Source organism: Camelus dromedarius, chromosome 29 (assembly GCF_036321535.1).
Source record: "Camelus dromedarius isolate mCamDro1 chromosome 29, mCamDro1.pat, whole genome shotgun sequence".
NCBI classification, from domain to species: Eukaryota; Metazoa; Chordata; class Mammalia; order Artiodactyla; family Camelidae; genus Camelus; species Camelus dromedarius.
Genome location: NC_087464.1, coordinates 15,522,408 through 15,533,585, shown reverse-complemented (window position 1 = coordinate 15,533,585; position 11,178 = coordinate 15,522,408). Strand labels below are relative to the sequence as shown.

The window sequence follows — 11,178 nt, the reverse complement described above, 5'->3', positions numbered from 1 at the left end:
AGAGCAGGGCAGCCACCAGCCCCTTCGTCGGAAGCCATTAATTTTCGATTGAAACAAGCCCCAATATGTTACAGGTATATTATATGGTCCTATTATAAATAGAATGCAAAACTCTGCACCACTTTTAAGTAAAACATGAGGCTTCAAAGATTGGCGCCAGAATACAGATCCACCAAGTAGAGGTATCGTCTCCTTTATTCACTGATGTATTCCCAGTGCTGAGAAGAGGGTCCGGCACTTGGCAGATGTGGGCTAGGCCCACGTCCTGAGGACTGAAACACTCAGGCGATGGGAGAGGAGGAGGGGGAGACAGAAAGATGGCAGTGAGGCTGAGCAGGAGGAGGAGAGTCACTCCAGAGAAGAGTTTCCTGACTCAGGTGAATTATGCTGAGGCATCTAGTGATGAGCACTAAATGTATCTTGCATTGCCACGTGGTGCTCACTGGTGACATGGTGAGAACTGTTTCCATGGAGAGGTGGGAACGGGAGGAAGAGAGGGGTTCAGAGCAAATGAGAGGCAAGAAAATGGAGAGAGGGGTGTAGATCGTGTTCAAGATGCTTGTGGAGAAAGGGTGCAAGGGCAGTAGCTGGGAGAGTGCAGGAGCCAGGGTTTTCTTTTGTTTGTTTTAAACAGGGAGATGCTACAGTCCACCTTGCACAAAGCAGCAGATGCCAATTAATGTTAGTTAAATTCCATTTTCCAGTGCTGGTGCTGAAATCTAGGACCTCTGAGTGCTGACCCTTGCTCTGCCACTGGCCTGGGGCACTCTCCTTTCCAAGCAGGGAATGGGTTTGTGCTGCTACAGATGAAGGGATCTGATGTGGCAGCTCCCTACATGGGGAGGAGGTCCCAAGCTGCTTTTCCTGTGATATGAATTCCAGTCCCAGATGTGCCACTTAACCCCTGTATGACTTTGGCCGAGGTACTTCACCTCTCTGTACCTCAGCATCCTTATCCTAGAATAAGCGGGTAATTGTACCTATTACACGTGAGGTGATACACGTGAAGCACTTAGAACAGTGCCTGGTGCTGAGCAGGCCCTCGGTACATGTCGGCCCCCGTTGCTTGTGCCTGGCGCTGTGCTGGTCTGTGGACGCGTGCATGCTCAGGGAAGGAAAGGGACTCTGTCAGACGGGGGATGTTAAGGAGAAAAGAATGTTTAGGTCTTTTTTTTTTTTTTTTTTTTTTTTTTTTTTTAGATTCCACATATGAGCGATCTCATATGGTATTTTCCTTTCTCTTTCTGGCTTACTTCACTTAGAATGACATTCTCCAGGGACATCCATGTTGCTGCAAATGGCATTATGTTGTCAGACACAAGACCTCTTACTCCAATGCTGGGTAAGGCTCCCTCTGTTCTTCCATCCTTCCATCACTCCATCCATCTCTTCACTCCCCGTCAGAGCACCAGGGCCTGTGGCAAGTCCTGGGAATAATGAGATGACCAGTGGAGCAGCCCTGACCTCAAGGATCTCACAGGAGAGGAGGAGAGAAAGAAATCCAGCCGGCACAACTCCTTGATTCCCAGGACCTAGGATAGCCCTCAGCACACAGGGACACTCAATAACTATGTATTGAATGAAGACCAGCATTCGTCTTAACACGTGGCTATTGTGTTTCGAGCACTTGCTATGAGCCAGGCACTGGTAAGTCATTTCATCCCCACAACCCTCTCTGACGTAGCCACTCTTAGTTCCACGCTAGAGGGCTGTAAAGTCTGGAGAGACTCTCAGAGCTTCTGCCTGCCTGAGATGAACTCAGAGAGGTGAACTGACTTGTCTAGAGTCAAAGAATTGTTTATCAGCAGAATCTGACCCAAAACTCTGATCATTTTTGGTTCATGTCCTGGCTCCTGCACCTGTGGGTAAAGGGAAAGGGAACTCAGAGTTCAAAAGATTTTAAAACTTAACCAGAATTTAAAACTCAACAGTGACTTTTTTCTTAATGCAGAAGGCTGTGGATGGAATGGTTGTGTCCCTCCAAAATTCGTATGTTGAAGCCTAAATCCCCAGTGTGATGGAATTTGGAGGTGGGGCTTTTAGGAGGTAATCAGGTCATGAGGGTGGAGTCCTTATGAATGGAATTAGTGCCCTTATAAGAAGAAATAAGAGAGATGATCTGCCTTCCTCTTTATCACATGAGGACACTGCAAGAAGATGGTGGTCTGCAAACAGAAAGAGAGCCCTCACCAGGTGTCAGCTCTGCTGGCACTTCGATCTTGAACTTGATCCAGAACTGTGAGAAGTAAATGTCTGTTATTTAAGCTGCGCAGTCCAGGATGTTCTGGTGTAGCAGCCCAAACTACTGAAACACTGAGTCCTGGCAATACACCCAGGAGGACAATTTGTTGAGTTGAGTGTTTCTTTCCATCATAGTTTAAGGGGCAGGCATGACAGAGCTGGGACAAAAGGTGTCATCTTCCTGGAGGACCCAGAAACAGCCAGTCCACCAGGTGTGTCCAGACCAGGTGCCATCCCCGACTCTCGCCGACAGCCAGCCACCTCCCCCCATCCCACCAGAACAAATCCTTGGTGCATCTTTGTTCAAGGCCACGTTTCGTTGGGCACGCCCCTGTGCCCAGCCCTCCACCTCATTGTCTCTGACACTTGCAGTAATCCTGAGAGGGTGATTTTTACCCCCAACCTACAGATCAGGAACCAGGGCCTCAGAGGGGCCACTGTTCAAGACCTTCCAGCCCAGAAACCACTGAGCGACGCTGGCCTCCAGCCCTCTGCCTGCCAGGTCCAGGCCTTCCTGCAGTTGTACCACGGGCCAGGATTCTGGGGTTTTCTCCTTGCAAGAGAGCTTCAGCTGTGGTTGCTGTCTTCCAGTCTTTTCCTGTCCCTTAGAGGAAAGATGCTAGCTCACATAGAAAGAATTTCTGTAAAAATCCCCCCTTGTTTCTGTAGACTGCAGTTAGTCCTGGGTGCAGCTAGATCTGAACTGCCAGGCCCTACCAGCTCCCCCTCAGCCCAAGCTCTTCCTCCTGATGGAGAATCTTGGGTGAATGTCCCTCAAGCAGAACTGCTCCAGACTCCACTGGAGGACACAGCTGGGGTCAGAGCTGGGACTGGCTGGCAGAGCTGAGTCTGTATCCCTCCCCTTCTGTCTGAGCCCAAAACACTCAGGGACTGAACAGGGCAATGAAGAGATGAGGACATCCAGCCTTGCTGATGGTCCACTTCAGTGTTCTAAATCTAAGGTCCCGACCAGTATTGCCTGGGCCTCCTCTAGACCTGGGAGCAGAGGACAGCGTCTTCTGCCTGGAAATACAGCACATTGCTTGACATCAGGGTGCTGGGGCCAGGCCACATCTCGGCAAAGCTACTCAGACTCTCATCCCTCAGCAGGAAAAGCATATGTTCTTTCCATATAGAGAAGGAATAGTTCCATGAGTGAGTAAGCTTCTTGGCCGCTGAGTCCAGCCCAGCCCACAGCGCACTGAGCAGGAAGCAGGCAGCGTTCGCTACCACTTTTGGAACCAGGCTGGGCTGGTTCCTCAAGCCTGGAGACAACGGGCCTCTGGATGGGGATGGGCAGCTGGGAAGCAGGGCCCGGGCGTGTGCCTGAAAGCAGTGGGCAGGCCAGGGGGTAGAATCCTTTCCCTGAATAGAAGCACATCTCTCCATTTGGGCTGGGCTGGCATAGAGGAGGGAGGGAGAGAGAAAGGCTAAAGGGTTTGAGTGGGGCAGGGGCCCTTTCCAATCCCCTGACTCCAGCAGCAGACAGATCTGAGTCAGAGGTGACTCAGGTGTGCTCAGTGAGGAAGCGCTATTTTTAGACTGTCCTTTCCAGACACCCTCAAATTCTCCTTGATGCTGTCAGAGTTAGGTGGCAGGAGGTGACCCTGTCCTTGGTGTCCTATTTCACTCTGCCAGGGGCCCATGAACAGACAGGGCTTTCCAAAGCCAGCCTGGGCTGGATAACGAGCTGGTCCCTTTGACTCAACTGAGTCCCGGCTCTCTTCCCGTCTTTCCTCATTTGATGAGAATCCCCTAAGAATGGGATGTGGGGAAGTGGGCAGAGGAGAGACGGGGAGGCCAGGGTGTTATGGCTGGTGGTGGGGCAGAGGGGAAGTGGGTCTGACTCCTCATAAAGAGAAAACATGGATGAAATTGGGGACATTTAACCTGGAAATTCAAAAACTCAGGATTGAGATGGGAGACATGAAGATGATGTGAAGGTGGGTGACAGGTCACCCAGGATTTATCCTGGGTAGAAATTTCAGTGGGGAAAGCCCTGCATGTAAAAATTAGGGACCCCAACCTTCTGAGTAGTGTTTTTGAGACTGTGAGTCCTTTGTCCTTGGACATATCCAGGCCAAGGGTACATGGCCCTCAGGAGAAAGGAGTCAGGTAACAGGTGGGAGGTGGATTAGAACTCAGGCCTCCAACTGGTGCCACACGGTCCAGACACAGCCGTGAAGACATTCCCATGGGCGAGCGTTTGTGTACAGCCACAGTTAGCTGGGCCAGGTGGCCCTGCCCAGTGCAGCCAGCCCTGCACTCCTGGTTCTGACAAACATCAGGCCTGGATCACTCATTTGTTCCTGCACTGACATTGCAAACCTTGGAGCAGAGGCCCTGCCCGCACTCGTCACCTTCTTCCCATCTCGGGTCACCTGCAGGCCCACCTGGGGCAGGAGGAGGCGGAGGCAGTATGTTGCCATGGGCTCAGGTGAGAGCACAGGGCGTGAGTGTCCTGCCACGGCTGCGATGCCGGATAGACCCACCCGGCTGGAGACCAGCCCCCTGCCTGCTCCTCCTCCACCTCCTCACCCTGCCATCCTGCCCGGGTCTCTCATGGTCTCCAGGGACCAGTTCTTCCCACCCAGGCCAACAGAGTCACTCACCAGGCCTCCTGTCCTGGAACAGAGACCATCCCCTGGGTGCTGAGGGCCTGGGAAGGGCACCAGGGCAGGTACATGTGAGTTGAGACGAAGGACGAGGTGAGGACGTGCGCCCTCCCCCTGGTCCAGGAGGACGGCCCAGGGAGGACGCAGGCAGCAGTGGGTCTGGGGAGAGGTGGGGGTGGACTAGGGGGAAAGGGGGCTGGACACTAACCTGGGAAGCACAGCGGGGAAGCTAAACAGCTCGGGAAGAAGAGGCTGGAGGGCCCGGTGGTGCTGAGCTGCCCTGCTCTGCCTTCTCCCTGTGGGCCTGGGGTGGACCCTGACTTGCACTTTCCAGAACTGAGGGCAGAAGACCAGGAGGGAGTAGCCTCCATGGAGAGAGAGTTCCACCTGATGCCTGAGCAGGCTGGGCAGGTGTCATCGTGGTCCCATAAGTTTCCATGGTAGCTGTGAGAGTTGGGACTAATATCCCCATTTTACAGAGTTGAAGCCTGAGGCAGGAATTGCCGGGGATGAGTGGGGTCGCTAGGTAACAGAGGGCTCCTGGGTGTTTTCCAGCTCTGCTTTCTGAGGAGCTGCTCCAGGCCACCAGGAGAGGGTCTGCTGGGGATGACAGAGCTTGGGCTGAGAAGCCAAGCTTGGTTTCCTACTCGGTAAGACGGGAAATAACTCCCCCCACCCCAGGCAGGGACACCGGAGGACTGTGTAAGATGATGTGTGTGAAGCCCCGAGCACAGAACTAGTCACAAGGCAGCACCTTCCCGTCCTCCATCCTTACAACCTCAGTGAATAAAACCAGCGTTTGCAGACATCAGTCCAGCTGTGTCGGGACCCAGGCAGGCCGGGTCTAGAGGGGCAGCAAGGGCAGCTCCCCACTTTGATTAGGCTCAGTGGTGACAGTGCTGTCTGTGGGTCCCCACAACCCCCACCTCAGCCCTGGGCACCCTGCCTATGAGATCTATGAGATCTCAATACCCCCCGCCCCAGCCCTTGTGATGGGCGGGGTCCCTGTGCCTCACAGAGGGAGCCACTCAAGCCAGGTGAGCTGGCTGCAGCTGGTGGTCCCCCTAGAGCCCCCAACCTCGGTGCTGCCACGTACTGTATGCTTCACTCCCTGAGAAGCTGTCTGTGCAGGAGGCAGGAAGCCCGGGGTGGGGCTGGAGCACAGCACAGGCTGCCCTCTGGGGTCCTCACCCAGGGGCCCACCTGGGATGTAGAGGGCACAGCCCAGCTTTCTCTCCCCTGGGGGCATCCAGGCCTAGAGCCGGAAGCAGGAAGTCGGGTTAGAGATTTCCTTTGGGAATGCTTTTCTTTTGGGAATCCGGTTCCTGTCCTTTCAAGGAAGCCTGAAGCCCTAGAAGGAATGTTGGGCCCCTGGGAGTCAGGGAGCTTGGGGTCATCTCCCAGGCCAGGCTGCACCACTGCCCTGGCCCCTCCGAGCCTCAGCTCAGTGGCTGAGTGAAGGCATCTAGAGAGTCCCTGGGGCAGGCTCTTAACAGTTTTTAAAGACTCATTCCTTCACAATTCACACCAGAATGTCCCTCAGGCTGCGTCTGTCTGCTGGGTAGCCTGGTGGATAGACGGCCCTAGCACGCCCCCTGGTGGCCAGTCACTGCCAGGCACAGCTGCACCCAGCAGCTTCCAAGATTCATGAAAGTCCTAACAAGATTCGTAACAGCAGAGGTCAGAACCCTGCAACAGGGGAGACAGGACAGGAGAGAACCCTAGAAGTGACACTGCACATCACCGCACTGCACTCCCAGATCAGGTTCCCAGAGGTCAGTGGTGCAAATGGGAGGCACTGCCATTATGGGTTATTGTGAGAAATCTGCTATGAACATGCTTACTCAAGTCTTGTAGAGTATGCTTTCATTTCTGCTGAGAAAATACCTAGGAGTGAAATTACTGGGTCACAGAGTGGTTTATGCTTAATTGTAAAGAAACTGTCAGACCCTAAAGTGATTGTATCTTTTACACTCGCATAAGAAATGTTGGACCGTCCGAGTTACTCCAGATGATCACTAACCCTTTGTATTATCAGTCTTATTAATTTCAGCCATTCTGTTGGGTGTATAGTGATATCTCAGTGGGGTTATAATTGGCATTTCTCTGAATAATAATAACTTTGAGCAGTTTTCCTTGTGTTTACCCATCATCGATACAGCAGCTGTCTTTGCAAAATATTTCAGCCTGTGTTTTTCCCATCAAACTATGTCATTTAAACTAAATCATTTATTTCTTATATCAACTCTTATTTCTTCAATATAGCAGAACTATTGATTGGCACAATTTATGTATTTTTCTGAAACAGCACAATTATTGATTAGCTAAATTTAATGCATCTAAATCATTTATCTCTTACATTAATTTTCATTTCTCCAAAACAGCAGCCTTTCTCATAGACCCAGAACCCCTGGAGCAAGACTTAAAATTGAACAGAGGGTAAAATAACAAATTAAAATTTGAGAATTACAAGTCTATATTAGCTGAGGAAATATAAAAAATTATTGTCACAATTAAATCAGCAAGGTATACTAATTGACAAACAAGTTCATACTGTATAGCACAGGGAACTATATTCAATATCTTGTTGTAACTTATGGTGAAAAAGAATATGAAAATCAATATATGTATGTTCATGTATAACTGAAGCATTGTGCTGTACACCAGACATTGATACATTGTAAACTGGCTATACTTCAATAAATATATATGTATACATATATATATATATACATAAAAAAGGACAAGATAGCTTACTTTTTAAAAAAGATAGCTAAAAAAAATAAACCCAAGGTGTGAAAAAAAGAGAGATACTAAAATATCTCAGGACATTTGACCATTTTTTCATTGGGTTGTTGGTCTATTTATTATTTGAGTTGCAGGCATTCTTTCTATATTCTAGATACCAGCCGGTGTCAGATATATGTTTTACAGATAATTTTCTCCAGTCCGTGGCTTGCTTATTCATTTTCTTAAGAGTGTATTTTTACGGGTAGAAGCTTTCGCGTTTAATGAAATCTAATCTCTCAGTGTTTTCTTCTTCTATGGTTATTGCTGTCTGCGTCCTCTACCTACGCTTGCATCTCAGTACGTTCTCTCGCATCTCTTCTGAGAGCTTTGCCGTTCGGGTATTTGCATTTAGTTCTGTCATACATCTTGAACTCATTTTTGTGTATGGTATGGGGAAAGGGCTGAGGTTTTTTCTTTCCATACGAACATCCAGTTGTTCCAGCACCATTTATTGAAGAGACTTCTCTTCCCTCATTGAATTACATTGGCACTTTTGTAGAAAATCAACTGACCATGTAAGTGTGACTCTTATCAAAACCTGTTGCTTCACTGTGACTGTGGAACAACAAAAAGGCATGAACAGAACAGCAATTCTCTGTAGCAATTGTCTAAACACACACTTTCAATGGACAATAGGTATAGTTTTGTGATTATTTTTATGTATTATTTTTGTTCTTATTATATTTGTTGAAACATAATTCTTATGTTCATCAAATCTAATAAAAAATCTGGATTTGTTGTGTTTTATGTCTTTATTTTATTTCGTTTTTCTAGTAATTCATTTTTAATGTCTTTAAAAATGTATAGGTCCATGATAGGCGGAAAACAGGCAAGCAAACCCCTAATCTTTCATCACAGATAGTTTGAGAAACTCGAACTCTCAGCACAAAAGTCCCACAGGATGTTAACAGTCATCCTGCACAGAGAGGTTGCATAGCCAAATACACTGAAACCTGAATTTAAAAGATAAACAGATTTCTTTATTGCAGGATTTTGGGGGACATGCATAGAGTAGTGTGCACTATGAAATTACCAAAGCGATATATAGCAGGACGAGTTTCCCAAACTTATACGATCGGCGGGGGAGGGTATAGCTCAAGTGGCAGAGTGGATGCTTGGCATGCACGAGGTCCTGGGTTCAATATCCAGTACCTCCTCTAAAATTAAATAAATCGGTAAGCCTAATTACCTCCCCCCTCAAAAAGAAAACAGTAAAAGAAATGTTATTTTCATGGAGCACCTTGGTCTCCATGTTTCTGAGAATACCCTTCCGGAACCACCAGTCCACCGACTCCCCCATAAGGGGTTAACCCAGTGCTGGCTCGAATGTGTCCAACAACGTCACCTCCCACGGAAGCGCATCTCATTTGGGACAGCTTCAGTTCCCTGGGGCATTTGGAGTTGCATGGAAAAATCCCAGTCTTGACTCTTCCGGAGAGACCTCTGAAAAATTCTCATGTGTCCTTGAATCTCCTGTCCTCACATCCTACAGACTGAATGTCTCTGCATTAATCCAGGTACACTTTCAGGGCAGAAATTGGGCCTTGCTATGGGATCTGCAGGGCCCAGCACACAGTAAACACGTGGTAAATAGTTGTGTAGAACAGAAATGAATAGCGCCTCCCCTAATTCATGCACACCTCAACTGCACCCTATCTCTGGATCTTCCACGGTCCTGCCTGCCTGCCTTGATGAGCTGCGGACCACCCACACTGGCTCCCACATTTCTTGTGACAGTCAGTCACCAGTGCCCCTTGTTCCTTGGATACAACTCTCCAAATCCCACAACTTTCTTACACATGATCTTGGGATAGCCATCTTGTTCCCACCTCAAGGCCTTTGCACAAGCTGTTTCCTAACCGGGGACACGGTCACCTCTTTCTTGTCTTTCAGTTCTCAGCTGAAATACCACCTGAGTAATCATGTAACATATGTTCTATATGACATAACACTCATTTGGGCTCTGAAAGTGATTATTTCTGCAACTGAAGTTTTGAGCATCACACTAAGGGAAATACATAAAGAGCATAAATTGTCTCATGTCCATGCAGGTCAAATTTTGTTACCAAATAAATGTTGTAAAATACTTTTCAATTTTCAGAGCCTTGAAGGCTTGGGATTGCAGATAAGGACCATCCGACCCTGTATCTCCATAGATGATGGCACACAGCTCAGAGAGATCCAAAAGTTCATGGCTCTGAGGCCAGACCACACCCAGCTGTGAGGCGGGGGATAAGACCAGTCTCCTGACAAGGCCAAGGGTGACGGGTGAGGAGGGTCATCCTGGAGCAGATGTGCTGTTCCCTGTGTCAGTTTCAAACACCACATCCTGAGCCTCAGCCACCACAGGCCCTTGAGATGATTCCAGGCTTCTGACTTAATCCGCCTCCAGACCCACATCTTTCTCTGGTGGGTCCTCAGGGAAGACCACTGCAATATTGGTGACAGTGACCTGCAGGACCAGCAGGACCTCCACATGACCGTCCTCAGGCCTGGGCTCTGTGACCATCATGGGCTACTTCTTCCGCCTGCTGCAGCTTTTCTCCACCTGTGTGGCCTTCTCGCTGATGGCCAGTGTGGGCAACTGGAGGGCAACCACAAGTAACTGGTCTACGTTCATCTTTTGCTTCTTCTTTGTCGTGACTCTCATCATCTTCATAGTCGAGTTATGTGAGCTACAGTACCGCTTCCCCTTTCATTGGGGCAACTTCCTCATCACCTGGGCCTGTTACTTTACCCTCTTCTCCCTCTCGGCCTCCATCATTTTTGCCACCACCTACGTCCAGTTCTTCCCCTGCGGCCCCCACTGGGACCAAGCCATCACCGCCTCTGCTTTCTGCTTCATTTCCTCTATGGTTTATGCTGCAGAAGCAATCTGGATCTGGTCCTGGCCCCGGACTGGTGATTTCTCTGGCTATTTGGGCAGTGTGACAGGCCTACTCAAGGTGCTGGAGAACTTGGTGGCTTATGTCATCTTCGCCTTCATCAGCAACACCGACCTGTACCAGCACCAGCCGGCCCTGATGTGGTGCGTGGCTGTCTACTCCATCTGCTTCATCCTGGGAGCTGTGGTCATCCTGCTGAACCTGGTTGACTGTGAGAACAGGCTGCCCACCTCCTTCTCCCCTTTCCTTTTGGGACTGACCCTGCTCTCCATCCTCTTCTATGCCAGCGCTCTGGTCCTCTGGTCTCTCTACCAGTTTGATGAGAAGTTCGGTGGCCAGCCCCAGCGGTCAAGCGACGTGAGCTGCAGTGATGGGCTCACCAACTATGTGTGTGCCTGGGACCAACGACTGGCTGTGGCCATCATGACAGCTGTCAACCTGCTGATTTATGTGGCTGACCTGGTGAACTTGGCCCGCCTGTATTTTGTAGAGATAGAGGATCAGCCCACGGTCTCCTGATTCCCTCTTTTCAGTGGATGTTTCTACACCAGGTTCTGATGTCCTCTTCCTGTCTCCGCTCTCCCCTCCTCACATCCTCCCCAGTTCACCTCGCATTCACTCTTCTCTGTTTCCTTCCCTTCTTCTGC

General features: G+C 49.6%; 1 protein-coding gene across 1 annotated transcript; it reads left to right on the top strand.

The window, feature by feature from the left end:
• The first annotated feature begins 4,668 nt into the window (after nt 1–4,668).
• Nucleotides 4,669–11,050, top strand: LOC105093063 (myeloid-associated differentiation marker-like). Its single transcript, XM_010984862.3, is given in 2 exon segments — nt 4,669–4,678; nt 10,068–11,050. Coding segments are annotated over 2 exon segments (993 nt in total).
• The last annotated feature ends 128 nt before the right edge of the window (nt 11,051–11,178 follow it).